This window comes from Balearica regulorum, chromosome 3, assembly GCF_011004875.1.
Source record: "Balearica regulorum gibbericeps isolate bBalReg1 chromosome 3, bBalReg1.pri, whole genome shotgun sequence".
Lineage (NCBI taxonomy): Eukaryota > Metazoa > Chordata > Aves > Gruiformes > Gruidae > Balearica > Balearica regulorum.
Genome location: NC_046186.1, coordinates 41,281,109 through 41,304,920, shown reverse-complemented (window position 1 = coordinate 41,304,920; position 23,812 = coordinate 41,281,109). Strand labels below are relative to the sequence as shown.

The following is a 23,812-nucleotide window of genomic DNA, read 5'->3' as shown; positions in this document are numbered from 1 at the left end:
GGTGACTGGCAGATAGTTAAAAATGTAAACCATGATTGATGGAAGAGAACCCACCAAAGTTCTTAGTACAGTAGTTAAGATAGAGAATAGGGAAGGTGATGTCAGATTTGAGAGAAAGCAAAAAAATTAATAACCAAAGGCCCTGGGATTTGATGTGTAGAATAATCCCTTGCTCTCGATCTGAAGTACAGTATTGGATTTGTAGCTGTCTTTGAGTCGTGCTAAATTTGGTATTATTTTTAAGCAATAATTTTGAATGTGTTCTGAATTCCTGGGTTTAAAAGCCATTTAACACTTATCATGTAGCTAAAACTATCTCATATTTAAAAGCAATTGCAGCAGCAAAACCAGAGCACACTTCAATTGCTAACATACATTTTGGTGTAGAACCTAATCTTTTGCTTGAATTTTGTTTTTTATTCCAGGTACCTATTTTCTTCTTAGTATTTTTATTTATTATCTATATTTTGTTCCTGGTACCTATCAAATACTTGCTTAAAGGTAACTTGAGTTTGGGAGTCATGACTGTACTAGACTTTTTCATACAGTTTGTTTGAAGAGGTATCATATCAGAGAGCTCTGATTAGCTTTGCTTTAAGTATTCAAACAGGTTCATGGAAAATATGGCTCACATTATGTTTTTATGACAGTCTTACCGCAGAGGTTCGACGGTGTTTGCTGGGAAGCATGGATTCATTACCCTGCGGGATCTGTTTCGTTGGGCTGAAAGGTACAGATTGGCAGAACAGCCTGAGAAGGAGTATGACTGGCTTCAGCACTTAGCAAATGATGGTGAGCCCTGCTGCCTCAGGTTTTTAAAGTGTCTGTAGAATTGCTTTCTAACCCTAGTTCTTAAGCATAAATTTTTCTTGCTGATTAACCAAGTAGTAACTGCTTTCTCTCTTCCTCTGTTTTATAGGGTTTATGCTTCTGGCAGGCAGGGTCAGGAAGCAGGAGGAGGTGGATGTTATTCAAAGTGTCCTTGAAAAACACTTCAAGAAAAAACTATATCCTGAGTCTCTTTTCTCAGGGGAAAGCATCAAAAAGCTACTGGGTGAGTTTCCTAGAAGGACTACACTGGTAGTTCTCTAGAGGTGACTGAAGTTGATGGATTGCTTTGTGTTGTGCAGCTAAATCCTCCACACAGATGTCAGTGATGGACAAAGATTTTAACCATGTTGTCTGGACTCAAGGGATGAGGAGACTTGCCATTTTGGTGGGACGAGCCCTGGAGTTTGGTGAACCAGTACTGCTGGTGGGAGACACTGGGTAAGCTTGCTTTTTATTATGCAGTTCTTTGTAATGCTGCACCAGCCACTGAGTCAGACACATAATGATTGTGTGGGCTTCAGTGCTGCTTCGATCTGGGACATTTAAGCCTCTGCCATGGCAAACTTGCAGCTGCTGTTTTTCACAGTCTCCTTTTGAGGGGAAGCAATTGCATCTCTTTCAGCACAAGTCTTTAATGGTATTATCTGCATTATGTATAACTACATAAAAATTATATAGAAAGTAGCAAACTGAAATGAGCTCACTTCTGTCCCCACCTATCACAAGGTGCCCTGTAGAATCTCACTGTGCCTCACTGGGGAGGCTGTTTTTGGGGAATTGTGACATTTTTCTGTTTAAGAGCACATTTGCTTTACCTGTTTCAAGAACTTGAATATAGCCTTGCTACTACTTCTCCCCCTAGTCACCGCCTTGTATGCTGTAAAGGAGGTCATGGAAGTAGATGCTTCTTTGCTGATTATAAATTCAGAGAGTAAGTTTTTGTGGGGGAGAAAAATGCAAGAAAAGGGAGAAATAAAATTATTTGGGTAATAAATGAGAACTCTAAGTACTCATATGTAGCATCTCCAGTTTAATGAAACGTTAGATTAATTGAATACCTGTAGGGGCAGGCCGAAATAAATTTGACTTTGAACCTGCAGAAATCCATCAATGCAGATATTGATTTAATTAAAGGCATCTCGTGCAAGTCAGCAACAGTTGTGCCAAAAATGGCTTCACTTTCAATACATTCCTTTCAAGGAAAGGAGCAGAAGGAAATTTGCATGCTGGGCCTTTGCCTCAGCTCTTCAATGAAAGTGAATCTTGTCCAAAGTGAGCTGATTTTTATTTATTTATTTTATTTTTCCCTTTCAATTAAATTACTTTGCAGGTGTGGTAAAACTACCATTTGTCAGATCTTTGCAGCATTAACAAATCAGAAGCTATACTCGGTGAATTGCCACTTGCATATGGAGACTTCAGACTTCCTGGGAGGACTGCGACCTGTCAGACAGAGGTCGAAAGACCAGGTTTGTCTTGCATCAATAGTAGTTTGGATAGTGTGACCATGGAAGCAAAAAGTAGCAGTCATTAATGACCCTTCACTTCCTTTTCCATTTCTTAGGAGGAATCTGATGGTTCTAGACTCTTTGAGTGGTGTGATGGCCCTCTTGTTTTAGCAATGAAGGAGGAGGGATTTTTCCTGCTTGATGAGATTTCTTTAGCTGATGATTCTGTACTAGAGCGACTTAACAGGTATGTCTTAAATGTGTTAGTATTAACTATCCTCAATGTGTCTATACAAACATGAGCGGGGTAAGTCTAGCTTCTTCTAGGCACGTTTTTTTCTGTGCCTGGATGAGCTGCTCTCTTAATCATGTAGTTCGTGCTGAAAGGAAGAATGACCCAGATAACTCTGGCCTTGTTTGTATTTCAACTTCTGTGCCAGTTTGCTTTGTTTTTCTAATTGTCATCTATCTGACAGAGGTGCTAGTTTTAATCACAGTAATAAACAACTTTTGCTGTTTCCGATTTTAATTACAGCTAGGGGGAAGGATAGTAAGGTAAGACAAGATGAAACTGCCTTGTCTTGCCTAAGTCTTGATGTCTTAACTTATGTGGAAAAATAAAAGGTACTTTGATTAAAAAGCAGATATGTATATGTTTGCTTGACCTATGTTGGTACACTGGTTTTGTTGGTTTTGAATGCTTGGTTGGTGCCGTTACTTTCCATTTGACTTTATAGTGCTGCTACAGACTGATCTGCACTCAAACTGCAAAGCAAAATCTCCAATTTAGCATCTGCAATATTAGTATTTGTTTTTAACCTTCTCTCTAGTGTTCTTGAAGCTGAAAAGACATTGGTACTTGCTGAAAAAGGTGGTCAAGACGATGAGGAGAATGAGGTAGAACTACTAGTTGCAGGAAAGAAATTTCGTATCCTAGCAACCATGAACCCAGGAGGTGACTTTGGGAAAAAAGAGGTAAATGTTGAAGCAACTGAAGTATGGCATGCATCTTCTGGTCGTATTGACTGGTTAGTGATTGGATGTGCAACGCAAAAATGCATCATGCCAATTCTGGCATCCAGTGCTTCCTAGAGGCATCTGCCTCATTGCTCTGAAGGAAGATTAGGTTGTATCTGTTTTCCATCACTTCTGTGTGCTATCATTTTGACAATATAAGTCAATACTTAGCAGAATGTCAAAGAAAACGTCTTTTGGCCTCTACTCTTAGGTAGGCTTGATATGTAGAATACTTCAAGTACAGGAAATGTGGCTTGTGAAGCAAGTGAATCCAATTCTAACATTAGAAGAGTCTGGAGTAGTGTGAAGTTGCACGTTAGATTATTCTCCCTAATACTGGTGAGAAAGTGACAGTTAGAGGTCGTTGTCTTTCATGTTGTCTGTCTTAGTGGATATGAACGTCACGTCACAGAAGACTTTTCTCATTAAATGAAAAAAATCTGTTTCTGAAGCTTGACTTTTAAGTAATTTAAGACAGGTTAAAAAAAATCAAAACTTTTAAGCACTGTTGGGAGCGAGGACTTAAAAGAGCTACAAGCTCTTTTATCCAAAAGAAGATAGGTACTCTATTTAAAGTGGTTTCTACGGTACTAAACAACTGATTGTAAAACCATGTGTTTGAAGGGGATTTATTTCTGCATTGTGTTTGTGCTAATGATTTTTGCTTGACTAATTCAGCCGGAGGAAGAGGGGAATTACAGAAATGAGTTGTAATTGAAGGTAAATTTCCACATGGTAGGTTGCTTCTGTATGCAAAGGGAGATTACATAGCTGTTGTTTGATACATGATGTCCTAGAATGAAACGGAGCTTTGGTGCTTGCAAACTAGCTCAATTTCTTCCTAAATTCTTTCAAACTTTCTCATATATCAGCCATTCCCTGCATTAATGCCACTACTACAAATCTTAAAATCCACATTCTCTCAAAGATTTTGTTAGTGTGGCCCTGTCAAAATTAGAAGGTAAGGTCTAGCCTGGTCACTTAATTTGTTGGCAAGTACTGTGGCTACAAGGCTGTTGGTTAACTGCAACCTTAAGTAATACGATGTAACATAGCTTGAATTGCTATGTCATTCTGCTTGTTTGTAGCTTTCTCCCGCATTGCGCAACAGATTTACAGAAATATGGTGTCCACAAAGCAATGGCCGTGACGATTTGATACAGATTGTAAAACACAATCTTCATCCAGGATTGTCTCTGGGTGGAGTAAACCATCAAGGTGAGTATTTCTCTGTGTGTTAGTATTCATGTATTGTTAAGAAAAAATGAGTTTGGCTGCTAAAGTTGCCTCAGAATTTACACCACTGTGTCCGTTTTTCTTGTAAGTACACCTCTCTCTGAAGGTAGTTGTAAAATTTTTTGGACTTTGTTCTTCTGTCATCATGCATATGTTATATGGCTAGCCAGAAGTAAGATCAAGGCTTTATTTACTTCACCATCTAGGTAGCTGAATTACCCCCAGTCCTTCAGTGCCTAATCTGAGTTTCAACGTGAGGTGTTGAAAGAACTGGCACTTCATTTTCTGCCAGCAGCTTCACTGTTAATATTAATCATTCGATTCTGTCTTGTTACTTGAATTTAAAAGAATCTGCAATGACAGCACAGGTGTGGACTTACTCTGCAGTTATTCTGCCTGTTAGGATATATTCATCCACACTGCTCATGCTTTACAACTGTACCTATTTTAGTGATGCTTATTTTACAACAATGTAGATGTGACCAATACAATTATTAGATGACTCCATTGGTTTTTTTTTTTTACTCTCTTTTTTTAGGGGCAGACATAGCAGAGCTCATGATGGACTTTGTTGAATGGCTGACTAATCAAGAGTTTGGTCGCCAGTGTATTCTCAGTGTGCGAGATGTCTTGTCATGGGTTAATTTTATGAATGTCATGCTAGAGGATGAAGAGTCTAATTCTGCCAAGGAATATAGCCTTCTTTATGTTTCTCCAATGATGTCTTTTATCCATGCTGCATGTTTAGTATACATTGATGGAATAGGATCAGGTAAGTCTTCAGTGCTCATTTGGTAGCAGAAGATACGAAGGTATATATTTGGATTAATATTTTTGAGTAGAATGCAAACAAAATGCTTTGGGGCAGCATGAAACTCTTCTGGGAGAAGTTTTCACTTCTGTTTAGCAATATCCTGTACTTCATATGCCTTTTCGTGTTTCAGTAGCAAGGGCTTGAATAATACAGCAAGCTTAAGAGGTAGTAATTAAAATATAAAGGCTAGCACACAAATTAAGCCTGTGGGTTTTTTTATGGAGTCTTCTGAGTTGATAAGGTACTTAATTACATGACCACGTGTTATTTCTCTCTTCCCACCCCACATGTCAGCATCTGTGTGTGCTAGCCTGTATCGTGCATGGCTCAGAATGCATCTTTGCATGTTTGGCCACTGGCCCAGCTGATAAATTAGGAGATACGGAAATGGGGAAAAAGTGAAAAGCCACAAGGAATGCAGGGGAAGAAGGCTTGGGGTGATTATGGCAAGGGATCAGGATGATAGTGATGGTAGAAGAAAGTGCTTTGGAAATAAGGTGTCCTTAATTCTGTTGCTCACAAAACAATTTGTCCATGGCAAATAGTATGGGAAGCACTGGCAAACAAGAGCACTAACATGAAATATAAAACTGAAACAGAATACTGCACAAAAATGGCATCTGTGAAGGAACTGAATTTCTTAATCATAAGATGTATATGCCTAGTTTGTCTGTGAAGCACGCTTAACTTTTCTAATTACAGGTACAACATCCTGCTTGGCTGATACAGCTTTATTAGCTCGTGAAAAATGCCTGACATTCTTATGTGAGAAAATGAGTCAATTCCTTGAGCTGACTGATTATCAGAAGAATGAACTAAAGATTTATGAAAGAACAAAGGAGAGAGAGTTTGTGTGGATGGACAACTTTATGGGAATCCACCCCTTTTTTATTCCAAGAGGCAAGAGTCTGTGTGGGAGTGGGTGGACATTTATTCTGTGGGTTTTATTTCCAGTAGTTCTGTTATTCACTAAATCTTAGTGAACCATTAAAGAACAATTTATAGTTTGTTCTCAAGCCTTAGAAAAATGCCTTTTCTGCCTCCAGGTGTGTTGATTGCAACTCGATCACATTTATTGAGAAGACACATAGGTTAATTGCTTTATTCGATGACTTTTTATAATTACTGCTTAATGGCCTAATTTTAGTAGACTTTCTAATGTAGCAAGGGTTCTTTAATTTTGAGTTGTAATTTTATTCCACTTTGCATGGTCAGGTTGTCTGCTAACTTCCACTGACTAAAGCTAGAGCTCATCCTGGCCCTTGTGTAAAGCACGGAGAGCAGGGGTCCTGGGTACAATGCTAAACAGGATGGAGACTAATAACCTGCCTTGCTGGGTATTTAGTCCCTGCATTTCAGTTCCTCATGTGACAAATTAATGCAAATGGAACTGTCTAAATACCGCTTTCTACTCTTTAAATACTGTAATGGGACTAAAAAGTGATGGCCATGAGCCTTCTAGTTCAGCTGGTTAGTCTTTAGTACATGGAACTATGTGTTCCTAATGCTCTCTTATTCATTGTCTTTGAACAATGGTTTGATATTCATGGACATGTTGGTCATGCATAAAAGTGTATAAGGTAATGCTTTTTTGTAAATTGCTTTATTTTCCTCTGCTAATTCGATCACAAAAGGAGAGATCTCTTTCATACTAAGCATGTATCAAGACATGTAAGATAAATTGGTGATTAGTATCTTGCATACCTGAGCAATGCTGTATTACAGAATTTGGGAAGTGATGTCCCAGTGAGCTCTACTGGCTGGAATTTGGTAGAAAAGCTCTGTACTCCCTCCTTGCTGTATGTCATAATAACAGTAAAGAAAATACGTGCCTTGCAGTGCACTTTAAAGCGGTCTTCCTTTCACAGAACTGGCAGCATATGGAACAGATTAATATGTTGTTCTATAACATGACTGAATTGTATCCTTTGGTGCCAAATTTGCAAAAGCTACTTTTGAGTTTTAGATCCGCATGTCTGAAGCACAAGGACAGACACGATTTTTCAGTGATAGATCTCTAGTTTTGGTCACAAACCAGGAAGTGTCAAAACTTCATGGCAATGTACATTGTATATTTGTATGCTTTTTGCAGAATTCAACATAAATATGCGGAGATGGGCTGAGACGTAACTGCGGGTCAAACGGTATACGTGCCTGTTCTCTGAGAATGGGATACAAGCTTGATCTCTGTTGCTTGCTGTAATGACATCAAGAACTAACAGACAGAACAATCTCAGTCAGAAGCATGCTGTCAGCAGCTCCAGCATAAACATTCTGGTTTATTTGTCTTCTGATTTACCTTTCCTTTGTTTTAGGCCCTGTTCTTCAGAGGAACAGCATTACAGATTATGCTCTAAATGCTGGGACTACAGCAGTGAATGCACAAAGACTATTAAGAGCCCTACAGCTTAACAAACCTATTTTATTGGAGGGGTCACCAGGAGTAGGCAAGACCAGTCTAGTTGCTGCTCTGGCAAAAGCCTCAGGAAACTGTCTTGTTCGAATCAACCTGTCTGAGCAAACGGTAGAATAAAATACTATCTTTGTAACTTAGTGTTTATGACAAGGGGAGGTTTTGTTTAATTTAAAAACGTGATTCTTTTTAACTTTGGCGCTGAGTCTCAAGTGCCAATTTTTCCTTCTTTGTCTCAAGATAAAACTAAATGGGACGGGGGAACCAGAAGGAGCAGTGAGCTTCTGTGAGCGAATGCCAATGCCCAAATTTTTTCTGTTCTTTTTCAAGTGAAGACGTGTATCTTTGTCTACTGTGTTTTTCTTGTCTTCTGCAAAGTTACTTGAAAACAGCTTTAAGGCTTTCTAGCTCTTCTGTTCCAATTTAATTTTTTTATTGTTAAATATAGTAGCTGGTCACTGTAGTCCTATCATGCAAAAGCTTTTAGCATCTTGCAATTACTGAAAATTTTTAAATGGAGCTAAAATGTAGGTATTAAAAGGGGAGGGAGAAAATGTGAAGTAAAGTTAACAAAGGCTGCTTATGAACTTTTGTGGAGTTTTGTAATTTCTTCCCCCACCTCGTTCTCTACTCCCAAAGGATGTGACAGACTTGTTTGGGACAGACTTGCCTGTTGAAGGTGGGAAGGGAGGAGAATTTGCCTGGCGAGATGGACCACTACTAGCAGCATTAAAGGCTGGACACTGGATTGTATTAGATGAGGTAAATTCAAGTTTGGGACACAAATAAAATAGGGTGTTCTGAAAGAGCAAAGATGATGATTTGGCATGTAGGATAGATAAATACCTTTGATGGTTGATGACTGAAATAAATTTTGCTTAGTTTTAGTTACGTGCATCTAGTGCCACATTGAAAGTGATCGTTCTGCTTAAGAGAAAATTAATCTCCCTCTACTAAGTCACTCTCCCCCTTGGCCCTCTGTAGAGGGAGTGTAAAAGACAGACCTCTTTTAGACAAGAAAACAAGGATTGAATCCCAGCCTAACTTACTACAGAAAATCAAGGGTAGACTTGATTTACATTTTAAAGTTTGGGGTTTTTTTCTGGGGAAGCGTGTCAGCAGAAGTCTTGGTTCCATACTCTTATGTGGATATAATTGCACTGAAGCAGAAGGTGTTTTGCTGGAAGCAGTACACTGTGTTGGGTACTGATTTAATTGAGATGAAAGAGTTCCGTTTTGCCAGTACAAGCTATCCTGCCATCACAGGTTTGTTCATGTACCGTGTAGCAAATGCTTTTAAGCATATGTGTGCACAGAGCTCACTTGGCAACATACATTCTCATTACTGCAGAGTACAAAATCTTAAATTCTTTAGCTGTGTGTAGACCTTTTTTTTCTATTGTGAAGAATACCATTTTAAACAACATCATATTTAAATAACCCAGACTGCCTTCATTTAAAAAACAAGCCAACAAATAAAACACTCTGAATGTCACAAATGTGTGAACATAAGTTCAGAAGAAACGTCTTGAACATGCAGATTTTACAATGGAGAATTGTTTTGTTATCATGCTGTAAACACAGTACGAATGGCAAGTGCACATAACGAAAAGTGTTAGTTATAATTTCATTGCTCCAGTGCAATAGCAGTCTAGCAGGAGGTAATAAGATGTGACAGTGTTAGCACAGCAAAGAAATTGAATTTTACCTTCTGTGTATCCCAGACTCATATATTAAATATTATGCAAAAGTGTTTTGTGGAACATTAATATTGTATCCTTATTTTTTTCCTCAGTTGAATCTGGCTTCTCAGTCTGTATTAGAGGGGCTAAATGCATGTTTTGACCACAGAGCAGAGATTTATGTTCCAGAATTGGGAATGAATTTTCATGTACAGCACAAGAAGACTAAGATTTTTGGATGCCAGAATCCATACAGACAAGGAGGTGGAAGAAAGGGTCTACCCAAGTCCTTTCTTAATAGATTTACACAGGCAAGCTTATTTGTTTGGTTTAAACTATGTCACAATCTTGTCTGTCTTGTTTTCTGACTATATCAACACTTGGCATGCTCTTGATTCTACAGGTGTATGTTGATCCACTGTCAGCAGAAGATATGGAGTTTATTGGGAATACTCTGTTTCCTGCTATTGATAAAAGTATTATTGCTAAAATGGTTGCTTTCAATAACAAGGTAAATGCATGTTTTAACTTGTCTTGTGCAGAAGTAGTCAGAATGCAGTAAGATTAAAAAAATGTTATATTTCCAATCATTTTAATAGAAAAGTGCATGGGTAAAAAAAGAGGAATGGAAGTACATGCAGAAGAAAGTAAACACCACCACTAAAACCCACCACTACAGTTATAAACCAAGTATCTGACTGAAGAGGCATTATTTTTCACAGAAGATTATACACACACACACACACACACGCACAAAAAAAAAAAAGGCTTTGTTCTACAAAAGGTGGAAACAATTACAGTTTGGTAGCTTGGTGAAGTGAGTTGAGAAAATAATGGTTTTCCAGACATATGGATTATTCTTGAAGCACAAACAAAATGAGCTATTAATGAAAAGTGAAATGTGTATTTCTGTTTCTGGTCTGAATTTTTAATCTGCTCTTTATTATGGGATGTTGTTAGTGAAAGCAGCATCTGACATTTACAGAAGCAGAGGCTTGTAAGGATATGTGGCGTTCTTCTGGAACACTGAGACACCAATAAAAGGAAAATCTTTCCTGATAGGATTTGTCTATGGCAAAGGATTCAGAGATGCTCGGATCTAAAATTTTGCTAATATAAAGCTTGTTGAAAAACTTTTAATTGCAACTTTAATCCACCTCCTAGTTATTTTGTGGTTTAGATGCTGCCATTTTGCACAAAGTATAGAATATAAAATTCATAATAAGAACTTTATTTGTGGTCTTGCTTCTGAAATTGTGTTTAATCTTCATGTCATGAAACAAAAAAAGTGTAGTAATATTAAGATGAAGTAGTATTCTGTGGCCTTAGTTAAGTCTTTTGTGGCAGCATCTTACTGAATACTCATTTATAGAGTGAAGGGTAAAAAAGGAAAATTGAGCTGCATGTTAGAGAATTAGTAGGTGAAAGACAAACTAAATCAAACTTTAGTTCCTGACATCTTCAGAAAAGTGAATACAGCTTGTTCTTTCTCTTGTCCTCTGTCTTGTAAGCAGTGCCAAAGGCAGAAGTTCAGTTGAAATTTTAAAAAAAAAAATTTGAAGACCAACACATGGGTGCAATAAAAGATTTTCTTTTTTTTAATTGCTACTTTTTCCAGATTGACAAAGAAGTAATGACTGAAAAAAAGTGGGGACAAAAAGGAGGACCCTGGGAGTTCAACTTACGTGATCTTTTCCGCTGGTGCCAGCTTATGCTTGTTGACCAGTCACCAGGATGTTATGATCCAGGCCAGCATGTATTTTTGGTATATGGAGAAAGAATGAGAACCAAGGAAGACAAAGAAAAGGTGAGCTGTGTGTTCTCCTTCCTTGCTCTTCACCTTTGCAGGGAGTATTTCTAGAAGTCCAAGTGTAAATTTAAAGATGTTTTGCAATTCATTCATAGATACCACCTCTTACAAAACAAAAACAGGTTTGTTTGGGGTTTTGAGGCTTAACATACGTACCTGGTCCCCTTGTCACTTAACACATCAATTTAATTACCTACTAGTATAAAAGCAGAAAGCTGGTTTAAATGAAGACGAGTAGAATAACAAAGGACTTAGAGCAAAACACAGCATATTCTCGTGTGATTCTGTATGAAACGATAATGTTCCTGCAGAAGTGGTATGGGCTGCATGCGTACTTGTGAGAAAGAGAAGATAGGGAGCAGAAAAGAGAAATAGCACTAAGATATGGAGAGATTCTTAAAGTTATGGTTAAAAAGCGTTTGTGTCAGTACTGTCCTGTAATTCTTCCCTTCCCTACCAGCATTTTTTAATTGTTCTGGCTTGGGTTTCTTTTACTAACTTTTATCTGTTAATCTGTTACTTCTTTCATCTGCTTGTTAAATTGCTCCCCTTGTTCTGTTAAACTCATTGCTTAAGATTCCTCTGATAAAAACCCAATCACTGCAGTTATTGTTCAGCCTTTGCTACCTACTTATCCCTCTCTTGTCTAGAAATCCTTTGCTTTTGTTTCATTTCACAACATTTAAATGGTATTAAACTAAACGTCAATCAGATTTTAAGACTGAAGTTACTGACTGTATGTGACTGGATATTCTTCTCATGGGTTTACTTGCCCCTTCTTGTAGTAATTATGGTTTTGTGTGTAATCGAAGAGCTTATTTATGGAGTGACTTCTTTACCAGTATTTTGTTAAAGAGAAATATTACTTGAAGTATTTCAAGTCACAGGAAAGCATGGTTAATGAAGGGGTTGCTGTGGGCAGCTCACACTCACTCTCATTGCTTCTTGCACTTTGAATGAAATGACACTTGTGATTAGCCTGTGTAGTTACTATCACACGGCTGTGGAGCTGAGAGAGAAGGCTACTTTAGAACAATGGATAACTTAAGACTGATAAGTCTCTTTTTTTGCTCTTTCAACTGTTTTAGGTTATATCTATATTTAGGGACATTTTTGGTCAGGAAGCTGATGTATATACAGGAACCAGAGAGTTTCACATCACTCCGTACAATGTTCAGGTAAGCTGTTGACAGGAGGTTTTGTGAGTAGAGCGAGAAGGAAGTGACTTGCACAGCTGAGCTCCCATTTGCCTCTGAGTACCCATGTGTGTCTCATCCCTTCCAGATCGGTTATTCAGTTCTTTCTCGTGGCAACTACATTCCTCGTCCTGGCAGAAATCTCTCACTTCTGCATCATTCACTGCAGTCCCTTGAGTCCATAATGAAATGTGTGCACATGAGCTGGATGGTAATCCTGGTTGGCCCGGCAGGTGTCGGCAAAACCAGTCTTGTTGAGCTGCTGGCCCATCTGACTGGCCATCAACTAAAAATCATGGCAATGAACAGCGCGATGGATACAACTGAACTCCTGGGTGGATTCGAACAGGTAAATCCTGTTTTGGTAATCTGACAGTATTTCTCCTTCCTACCTCACAGTGGCCAGTCCTCTCATTTTAGTGTTTAAGCACCAAGCTGTAGGCACCAGTCTTCTGGATGAACTAACTCTATAATGGCATGTTTGCAGGTTGATATCAATAGGCCATGGCAGCGCCTGTTGGAAAGAGTGGAGAATGCTGTGAGCACACTAGTAAGGGATAGCCTTCTCCTGACGGAAATCTGCGCAGATGATGCTGAAGTTGTGCTGCGTGCTTGGAGCAATTTCATCCTGAATTACAAACCCAAATCTCTGGGTGAAGGAGGTAGAAGTGTTACAGCTGAATTAGTGAGCAAACTGGAGGGAATACTTGTACTTACCCAGCGACTAAACAACAAAATAAATTCTTATTCTAAGGCAGGTATGTATGGTGGGTGATCTGAAGTAAAGACTATATGTTCTTCTGAAGAAAATGAGAGAAATATATAAATCTACAGTGAAAGCTTGAGAAAATTTGAGGAATTTTGGTAGATTTTTTTTTGTGCGTTGCTTCATACAGCTTCATACTTATACTACAGCTTCTGAGAATGTTACATTGGTGATGGTTCTTGGTTTATTGTTTGTGTAGTTACACCTAGTAGCAATCAGTAGTCCACGCTGAAATTCTCTTGTACTTGAACTACTCAACGTATGATCAATACAGCTCTTATTTTGTATCCCTAAGAAGGGGAATTTGGATATTCTATTCTTGCATTTGTTCTCTGAAGCATTGGTCAGCTGAGCTTTACAAATGTCAGCAGAATATTATATATGTTGTTTTTTCTTCTTTTTATTTTTTAAAATCATTGACTAAAATATGGCATTAATATTTTAATTATATTAGTCCATCAAACTTCATCTAATGGGGGAGAAAAGTGTGTTTAAGGAGAAAAGTGTCGGTCTAGTTTGTATTTCTCTGTGCTTGCCAACCCCCTCTATCCTCATGGATTTTGCCCGTGGGAGGCAACTTGAAGAGTTGGAGCCTCTGATATTATGTTCCCCTAAAAAGTAGGAAGCATATATATTTATTAACAAAGTAACTACTATTTTTCTTGAATGGAACAGGAAGCTACCTTAGTGATGTAAGTCTTGATGTAAGATATACTTCTTTCAGAGTTTGCTCACCTGGTAGAAGAGTTCCGGCATTTCAAGCTGCAGCAGGCCCAGGCTGCTGACCATAACAGCCATGGCACTTTTGAGTGGGTGGATGGGATGTTGGTTCAGGCCCTGCAGTCTGGAGACTGGCTGTTGATGGACAATGTGAACTTCTGCAAGTAAGAGATTTTAGTAGCCTTGTTTCACTGAGCAAATCCCTTGACCTCCCTATCTGACTTTGCCTTTTACTGTATGGTTCACAACTGAACATTTTGCTTTTGATAACAACACATGGGAACAGTAACTTAGATTTTCTGGAAGAGCATCTTCATTCTTAGCTTAGCAGTTGATAGTTTTCCTGTTACCTTATAACACAATTAGCTGTTTAGCTTTTTGCTTAAGACTGGTACCATTTTGATTTCACATCAGAAAGGGATCAAATTGTTACCTTTTATAACCACATAAACTTCTTTTGAATCTAGCCCTTCTGTGCTGGACCGCCTGAATGCTTTGCTTGAACCAGGAGGCGTTCTTACCATGAGTGAGAGAGGTGTGATAGATGGCACAATTCCTACAATAGCTCCTCATCCAAACTTCAGGTGCTTTGTATTTCTGGTTTTTTTGGTTTTCCTTTTTTTTTTTTCCCCATACTAAATAGCAGGTTTAGAAAAAAAGTGTCAGCAGTCTTTTGGTATTTTGAATGCTGTTCAGTTTGCCATGTACTGTGGTGATTCTGTCTGGCAAGGAAGAAAATGCACTGTGAGCATATGATCATAGAATGGTTTGGGTTGGAAGGGACCTCAAGGATCATCTAGTTCCAACCCCCCTGCCATGGGCAGGGACACCCTCCACTAGACCACATTGCCCAAAGCCTCATCCAGCCTGGTCTTAAACACTTCCAGGGATGGTGCCTCCACAACCTCTCTGGGCAACCTGTTCCAGTGCCTCACCACCCTCACAGGAAAGAATTTCTTTCTAACATCTAATCTAAATCGACCCTCCTTCAGCTTAAACCCATTACCCCTTGTCCTGTCACTACACTCCCTGATAAACAGTCCCTCACCATCTTTCCTGTAGGCCCCTTCAGACACTGGTAAGCCACAATTAGATCTCCCCGGAGCCGCCTTTTCTCCAGGCTGAACGACCCCAACTCTCTCAGCCTGTCCTCATAGGAGAGGTGCTCCAGCCCTCTGATCAGCTTCGTGGCCCTCCTCTGGACTCGCTCCAACAGCTCCATGTCTCTCTTGTACTAGGGCCCCCAGAGCTGGACACAGTACTCCAGGTGGGGTCTCACAAGAGCAGAGTAGAGGGCCAGGATCACCTCCCTCGACCTGCTGGTCACGCCTCTTTTGATGCAGCCCAGGACACCGTTGGCTTTCTGGGCTCATGTTGAGCTTCTCATCAATCAATACCCCCAAGTCCTTCTTGGGGCTGCTTTCAATCCATTGTCTGCCCAGCCTGTAGTCGTGCTTGGGATTGCGCCAACCCATGTGCAGGACTTTGCACTTGGCCTTGTTGAACTTCATGTGGTTCACACAGGCCCACCTCTCCAGCCTGTCAAGGTCCTTCTGGGTGGCATCCCTTCCCTCCAGTGTGCAAACCACACCACACAGCTTGGTGTTGTCAGCAAACTTGCTGAGGGTGCACTCAATGTCACTGACAAAGATGTTGAACAGTGCTGGTCCCAGTACCAACCCCTGAGGAACGCCACTCGTCACTGTTCTCCACTTGGACATTGAGCCCTTGACCGCAACTCTCTGAGTGCGACCATCCAGCCAATTCCTTATCCACCAAGTGGTCCATCCATCAAATCCATGTGTCTCCAATTTAGAGACCAGGATGTTGTGCGGGACAGTGTCAAATGCCTTGCACGAGTCCAGGTAGATGACGTCAGTTGCCCTTGCCTTACCCATGGACGCTGTCACCCCATCGTGGAAGGCCACCAAGTTTGTCAGGCATGATTTCCCCTTAGTGAAGCCATGTTGGCTGTCACCAGTCACCTCCTTATTATGTGATTATATTACATGATACAGAGCTTAAGAGACTTGGCTTTATATCCCTGTTGCAGCACAGACTATTACACTGGAAAAGTTGTAGCGGTATACCTCTGCCTTGATTCTCCACTTTTAACTTAGGATTTCAGCACTTCCCTGTCTCACTGTAATGGAGCTGAGGATAGATGTGTTGAAGATGGTGAAGTATTCAGATATGTTGGTAATTAAAGCTGGTATATTGACATAATAATTTCCTTCCCAGGTTTTTCCATTCCATCCATAAATTTTGAGTTTCCTGAAGTGACAGCACAAACACCACCCCCCCAACCCCTCCCAAAAAACGCCTGACAAAGCCAAAATACCATGCCCCCTGCCCCACCCCCCAAAAAAACCCAACCTCAAGACCAAGCAACCAAAAAAAAAACCCCAAACACAAGAACAACCAACCAGACAGTCTGTGTTCTCTCAGACCTGAGGTGGTCTTTGGGAGAGATGGGAGGAGAACATAGAGTATACTGTACAATTCCTACCTTTTTTAAAATTCATGAAAAGATTATTGAGACTTGATATACTTTGGTCCCTCTGAATTGGAAACAAGATCTTTGATGTTCCAGAAACCTGGTTTTGCTGTCTCAGTAGTTTTTTCCTCCTTGGTTTTAAGAGATGTCTACTGAGAGTATTAGCTACTTGAGTGTTGGACACTTTGGGTTTTAAATAGCAAAGATTTATCTGAAGCTGTTGCTAAGACTTTTAAAAGTCATCTTTATAGCTCAGAGGCGTAGTTTAACTTTTTTTGTGAGTAGGCAAATGATAAAATAGACATAGCTCAGATAGAACTGAGTTCGATCATGCAATATGTCTGTGGCTAATTTCAAAGTATAATTATTCATACAGATTTCTCATTGAAATTCAGTAGATATCTTTGGCTTTCTAGATATCAGTGTCCTCATTTTTATGAAGATATATTTACTTTATGGATTTGGTGGTTCTGGAGAGATAGTTTAAAGCCCGAAGTTACATCTTAAGAATGTAAGGCAGTTGGACTAGATGATCATTGTAGGTCCCTTCCAATTGAACTATTCTATTCTAATATCCAACAGGCTTTTCCTTTCCATGGATCCTGTTCATGGGGAAATATCCAGGGCCATGCGGAATCGTGGGATTGAAATTTACGTTCCTGGGGAGAACGATGGAAATGTATTGGACAATCTGGATTTGAAGTTACTCCTACATGGTTTGGGTTTAGTGGGAGATAGCATCTGTGATGCGCTTATGGCAGTGCATTCAGAAACCAAGGCAGCAATAGCAGGTAAGAAAAGTCTGTTCAGTATTTAACAACTTGGGCTTATTACATATATTTGGATTAACTTTTAATATTAAGCTTGGTTATTTTATTGTTATGTCCTGACATAGGTAAAGGCATAAAAGTATAATCAAGTTGTTTTGGGTTGTTTTTCCTGTTCTCAGGAAGAAGGCCAAAATCATAAAAAGATGGTAATTAGAGTGCTTTGTAAGGAGACATCGGATGCTGGCAAATGTCAGTTGTCTGTTACTATATGGAAGGCAATATTTTTTAAGTGAAAATCAGCAAAATAGAGGGTTTGCACAAGCTCTACTCAAGTTCTTCTTTAGAACAAGGTGGCACTGAGTTCCATTCATCTCAGCTGCCTGATGTCTTGTTTTGAGTTGGTCACCTGTTATTTACAGTCTTGTCAGATTTTCTTATTAACCTTGGGAAGAACCCATTCAATTTTCAGAACCCAGTGGGGTTCATTTGTTTTGGATCTTCCTCAGGGATTAAAGTGGTGTTTGTTGTCAGGGGATTAAAAGGCTGTCAATTACTAAGCATTCATACCACCCTAAATGCTGTGTATCTTTCAGGTTCTGTGTCATCTTTGTCACCTTTGCTTCAGGCTGCTGTGTTAATTGTGCAGCAGATACAGAGAGGCCTTGGGTTAGCAAAGTCTTTCTACAGAGCCTGTTGGGAAGTTTATGGCCGCTCACAGCAACTGCAGATTAACCAAAAGGTAAAAGTCTTGTGTTTGAAAGCTTTTCTTACATCATCTAGATAGATGAAAAGTGTCATTTCATGAGGCTCATGTTTGAGATCCTCTGTTTCCTAAGTGCCTGAGCCAGGGGTTTATGAAGATGATGCTCTTGGGGAGATGAACTAAACAATTTTAAATGTCTTCTCAGGCATCTGTCGGGTGATCAAGAAGAGAGAGGGATTAAGTGGCATTTGGACATTTTCTGTATCTTTTAGATTCTGAGACTTCTTTGGCTCCAGTGTAAGCAGTACAGTTATGCATGTAACTTTAACAGATCAGTTGAAGCTCAAAAGTTGTTTGGGTTTTTTTTGGTATCGAATGGTGAAGTATGGTGCATCTCAGCTATCACCTAGTATTTCATGACGTATTTTCTCAGCCTGGTGGCGTGCTACTGGAGACAGGTCAGATGAGCGAGAGTTGCATAAAGATGGTTAATCTGGGATGTACTTGTTGAGATATTCCCTAGAGGATAAGTATGATTTATTGGACATATTGTAGATAGTGGCTCGCTTTTTTGCAGCATAAGGGAGGCAGAGAATATCTCGGTTGGACTTTGAGGCTTACTTGTTTTTAACAGGTTCAGCTGAGACTTTGGAATATTAATACTGATGAATCTATGGCCTGAAACACTGCACACTGTCATTTGGAGATAGCAATATTCAGTTCCTATTTTAAACTGTACAGTATGTTCTTTCACTTATGGCCGGAATGTTTTGGTACTTCTGTCGTGTACGTTATATGGTGTTTGTAGAACACTTGGTTTACAACAATTTCATAGTAAATACATGTAATTAAAGAATTCCCTGAGCTATTGTACTTGAATACATGTTTGATTCTAAACTGCTTCTTGGTTGTTTGTTGTAGCTTGTGTTAGAATTGGTTACGAAGCATGCTTCATCTCTGGCTTCCCATGAAACTTGGGGTGACTCCTTGCTAGCAATGGGATTGTGGCCAGACTCCCTACCTACAGGTCTGTTTGCAGCTGAAGACTCACTTCTTTCAACAGTCCGGAGTGATGCGCAGGTCCTAATGTATTGTCTGAATAGACTAAACCTTAAAAACTGCAGGTAGGCAAGAAACTTTTTTTTTTTGTCTAATAAATGAGTAAGAAGCAAGATATATCTGAACTACTGATGGCAGGTCATTGTTCCCTGCAAAACTTTGTCTTGAGCAAATTGTGTGGGCAAAGACTGTGGTCATCACACTCATTAACTGAGGCTCATTACCTTTCCATGCAGCCACTGTAAGTACAAGTTTAATTATGTAGTGTTTTATTCTTCAGTCCAAAATACTTGACTTTATTCAATCTTCAATAAGTGCATTTGGCCCGTTTTGAGTTGTTAGGAGTAGGCATTTAGCAGAAAATGTCAATGCAAACACTGGGTTTACACGGTAATAAGAGCCCCAAAAATCTCTTCCTTCACTTTTCTTTTGAGCTTTAAAAAAAAGAATATTTAATTAGTTTTAAATAACTAATGATTCTCTGTACTTCCTGCTTTCATGTAAACGATTATTTATCAGTTATTTTAGGTTCAGTAGCTTCAGGTGAAAAAAATGTCCTCCTTCAGAGCTGTCTGAAAGAAGTCTCACGTGCAGGGGCCATATGCAAGAAGTCTTTTTAATGATTTATTGTGCAATATAACTGTTGTTTTCACAACACTGGTGCGAAATCTTCCTTCTTTTCTGTTTTGCTTAGTGACCTACTGTGGACAGGTACAGTGGTTTGCTTCCAGTGAAAGAACAAGGTGTAGAAGTTAGTACTAAGATATAATGTTGAAATTGTAAAACCTTAGCAATGTGCTGTTCTGGTTTTTTTATCAATGGCACTTCTCTCCTATCTTTATCTTTAACTTATCTTCACATATCATTCTAGTGCATAGATCAATTGTAAATTTCTCAGGGAAATGCTGTGCGTATTCACTTAGAATCATGGAATGGCCTGGGTTGGAAGGGACCTTGAAGATCATCTAGTTCTAATGCACTTCTGGCTCTGTGTGAATTTTTGGCAATAGTGAGTTCCTAATAGTAGACACCCCCAACTGATTTGAAGTTGGAAACTGAGTTTAAAGATAATAAAGAAAAGAGGAGAGATTATTGCATTGCTACTTTCTTGCCTGAAGATGGTTGCATGCTGAGTAGCTTAACTTGCAAAATATATTCTTTCCTGGAACTGGCAGTTTAAGCCCTTGATTGCTGGACTTCACTTTGTGTTTCAGGACACTGCCACTGACTCTGCAAGATCTTCAAAAAATTATGCAGTCCACTAATCCTGAGGGTCTCAAATTCAGTGCTGTTGAGATTGATGCAAACTGGATGGATAACATGGAAGTTCTCCAGGCTTCAGTGAAATTGTTCATAGAAAAGGCAACCAATCAAGACTGGACATTGAGAGTTAAATGGCTTAACTCTGTAGCCAAAAATCTGCCACAGGTGCTTGGTATGTAATTATGCAGACTGTTGAAATGGTCTGGTACGGAAGTTCTCAACTATCAACTATCTCAACTAAATTAAGGGCATTGAGGCTCCAGGGACAGACAGAAACAGGTTGTGCATATTAGGGACAACAGGAGATTTTGGGCTAAACATTGCCTTTTGTTGTTCAAGCATGTGTGTAACTTGTACTGCTTCTGAATTACAGTTATTTTTGGATACCTCTTGCTCTATGTAAGCAAATATGCCTTTATCTTCACTTTTTTTTTTTTGGATAGTGATAATAAAAACAGTAAGCTGCCTTATGTTTATTTGGTGTTAAAATACGAAAGGTTAGAAAGTCAGGAAACTGCAGAACTGAGATTTCCTGAAGCTGTGTTGCCTGAACACTGAGAATGAGGATAGCAGCTGAGATAAGGTATTTGTTGCTTTATGACATTAATCGCGTGAAACTTGTGGACAACTTAGGCATTAGTCCAAGTAATGTACACACTTAGCTTCCTTGTATAGTGTGAAATCTCAGACTGTATTGTCCCTAGATGAATGGGATTGCTCCCCCTTTATCTTGTTGTCTTTCCAGACAGGTGTGTCTATAAACTAGAAAATATCTAGAAAGTTACTTTAATGACAGGTATGTTCTTATGTGATTATTTTAATCTTTTTTTAATCAGGAAAAAAAATCAAAAGTAGATGTACTGAGAGAAAGATTTGAAGGTGTAAGCTCATGGATTTTCACAACCCATATTTTTAATATCATACATGAAGTATCATGTTTACCAGTTTAACTAGCATTCTTTACTGGATTTATCTCTTTGGCCATGATATTCTGACTGCTTTTAAGACCTCTTGGAGCTAATACAAAATAAGAGCAACCAGCATGTCTAGAGTGCATGCACAGATGGAGGTTCAGGCTGCTGTTCTGGCTCGGTTCAAGTTACTTTTATTTCTTTGTACGAAATGCTCTGTCTCTCACACCTATGTTCTTTCCCCTTCACCTACAGATCCCATGCGGATTCAGCTGGAAGCTGGTGCTGTAGCCCTTGGTGGTTTCTATGCCAGTCCCCTCTCATCTGGAGTCAGTAACATGATCAAGTTGCTACAACCAACTATGACAGGTACTTCTGAAAAAAAATTGATTTAAGACATTGGTGCTTCCTTTATTTGTTCTCTGAACACACTGCAACCCTTCTTAGGAAATGCGTGTAACAAAACAAAGGCTACATTCTAACTATATGTTGCTTTTGTGGCAAAGGAAATAACGACAAAGCCATTTTTGCTGTCTAGAACTGCAAACATGCAGTTCATGTATGCATTCATCCTATGCAAATTAGGCATGAGTGCTATGACTGTGAATCCTGACTGTGTATCTGTGACCCAGGTGTATTCCTATAGCTCTAAGTGATGCGTATATCTACTGCCTTTCTGACTGGATGGTTTAGGCTTCCTGTTTTTTTCCCAGCATATATTGTGTTGGCCCATCTGAAACCTGTGTTCAGACCTATAATTTTCCCTCGGTGTTTTACAGGGAGCTCAGGCCTGTGGTTTCCTTTCCAAGCTTGTTAGGTGCATGAAAGCTACATACAGGAAACACTAGATCCTTTATAGAGGGTTTCTAGGTATCTCCCCTGGACTGTGAAGGAAAAGGGAGTTGGACTGGAGTTTCCAGGCTGTCTTTTTGGGTACTCTGACCACTGGTTAACTTAGGTTCACTGTTCTGTTTTACAGAACCTGTAATCAGCTTAATGCTTTTTCAGTTTGGATATTTGGAGCGAGGGAGACTTTGCCTTCCTCTTAGACTTCCTTCTCTCTTTCTCTAATGTTCTTGCATAGGCAAGAGGATAAAGGAAAGTCTTTTACTGAATAACGTTTCCACTGCTGTCCTGTCTTGTCTGCTTTCCCAGATGAACACGTGATGCCTCTCGACCCAAGATGGAATATGCAGTTTTTGGATATCATTAGAAATTCGATGAACTTTGATACAGAAATGGAACACACAGATCAGCTTCTAATCCTTTTGAAGTCTGTAGCAAATCGGTGAGTTACAAAAAAAAGCTTGTGAAGACTGCCCGATGGCTGTAATCAGTGCTGTGCAAACACTTGTGGTATCTGCCAAGTATGTTTTGAGGTTTTGATAGATGTCATCTAAAATACTAGGCAGAGGTTTCATAAAGGTATTTAAATTCTCTGCTTCTGTTTTCCATAGATGCAGACTAAAACCAATCACTTAATATAGGGAGTAGCGCTCCCAGCATTCCACATAGGCTGGAGTACTTCAAGGACAAACCAGAACTGTGGCATAAAGCATAAAAGAGGCAGAAGCAGCAGTGTGAAATCTCTGGCATAAAACTTAAATAGTTGCCCTGCTTTTGGATTTGGACTGCTTTTCCTAACAAGAGCAAAAAGTACACTGATTTTATAGTTACAGTATAAGGACGCAGCTGCTCACATATCCTACAACTGGTGGTGTTGCATCCACTTAGTAGCTAGCTTCTTTTTCTTTTCTTTTCTTTTCTTTTTCTTCTTACTTTTTTCTTTCCTGGTGATTGCTGAAGCCAGGAATCTGCTTTTTGTGAAGCTTGCTTCTGCAGAAACTATGTTTGTGTGATGAGTTATGCTGCACTTGAATCCTGTTTCTTAATACAGTGAACTATCGAATGTCATTTTGTAGTTCACCATTCTCATAAGGCAGAGGCTTTAAAATAGTACTGAATTTCTAACTAATTTATTTTTAATTCAGGGCAGTATTATTTCTTGACCGAGAAAAAAGAAGCTACACTGAGAAGAATTTGATTAACAGCAAGAAGCCAAGAAATAGTGTCTTAAGAATGTCTCTAGATTTCCGCAAAGGTGGGTTGATTTTTCACTCTTCCTGTCTGTTCTATGGTCAATTTGAAATATGGTTAATTTGCACAGTTATGAAATGTGTACTTTAAACCTGATATGTCCTGAATATGCGAAGGAAGACTGTGTGAATATAAAGCAGTCAGATGAGATACATATGATATGTAACACATTATTCATAAATCAGATATATCTTATGCTACAGCATTTATGTCCAGCCTCTACTAGGTAGTGAGTGCATGTCATTTCTCTCTTAATCTGAACTTTAGTAAGATGGTGGAGAGAAATTTAATTGCATTTTGTCTTTAGCTAGTAAGAATAGCCAAGTTCTTCAGTTGTGATTCTGTTCTAATCCTCTTTCTATTGTTTTATGTAATTAGGATGTTTGCTCCTAAGTCAAAGGGTGAAAACTTAGAGATACGTTAGTATGTTGCGTAGAATCAATTGATTAATGTTTCCTTCATTCTGGATATTTTTTTTTAATATTAAATGTGTAGAGGTAATAGAGAATTGTGCAAATAGTGAAGGAATACTTTTTGTTACGAGTATTCTTAGATCTTTTGGATTTTCTTTCCCCCAAG

At 39.1% G+C, this 23,812-nt stretch overlaps 1 protein-coding gene across 4 annotated transcripts in view; it reads left to right on the top strand.

Annotated features, from left to right (window-relative positions):
• Positions 1-23,812, top strand: part of MDN1 (midasin AAA ATPase 1) — a 101,362-nt gene that overhangs the window by 33,739 nt on the left and 43,811 nt on the right. For 3 of the 4 annotated variants that reach the window (XM_075747684.1, XM_075747683.1, XM_075747681.1), the window contains exons 27-52: positions 651-792; positions 920-1,054; positions 1,131-1,269; positions 2,162-2,300; positions 2,396-2,526; positions 3,110-3,254; positions 4,385-4,514; positions 5,071-5,304; positions 6,049-6,246; positions 7,662-7,870; positions 8,399-8,521; positions 9,555-9,752; positions 9,845-9,952; positions 11,060-11,248; positions 12,340-12,429; positions 12,536-12,796; positions 12,935-13,205; positions 13,938-14,097; positions 14,401-14,517; positions 17,013-17,221; positions 17,794-17,939; positions 18,825-19,027; positions 20,177-20,397; positions 21,392-21,505; positions 22,292-22,424; positions 23,128-23,237. In XM_075747684.1, coding sequence (XP_075603799.1) covers positions 651-792; positions 920-1,054; positions 1,131-1,269; positions 2,162-2,300; positions 2,396-2,526; positions 3,110-3,254; positions 4,385-4,514; positions 5,071-5,304; positions 6,049-6,246; positions 7,662-7,870; positions 8,399-8,521; positions 9,555-9,752; positions 9,845-9,952; positions 11,060-11,248; positions 12,340-12,429; positions 12,536-12,796; positions 12,935-13,205; positions 13,938-14,097; positions 14,401-14,517; positions 17,013-17,221; positions 17,794-17,939; positions 18,825-19,027; positions 20,177-20,397; positions 21,392-21,505; positions 22,292-22,424; positions 23,128-23,237 — 4,255 coding nt within the window. The remainder of the gene's footprint in view (positions 1-650; positions 793-919; positions 1,055-1,130; positions 1,270-2,161; positions 2,301-2,395; positions 2,527-3,109; positions 3,255-4,384; positions 4,515-5,070; positions 5,305-6,048; positions 6,247-7,661; positions 7,871-8,398; positions 8,522-9,554; positions 9,753-9,844; positions 9,953-11,059; positions 11,249-12,339; positions 12,430-12,535; positions 12,797-12,934; positions 13,206-13,937; positions 14,098-14,400; positions 14,518-17,012; positions 17,222-17,793; positions 17,940-18,824; positions 19,028-20,176; positions 20,398-21,391; positions 21,506-22,291; positions 22,425-23,127; positions 23,238-23,812) is intronic. The other variant, XM_075747685.1, reaches the window with a different exon arrangement.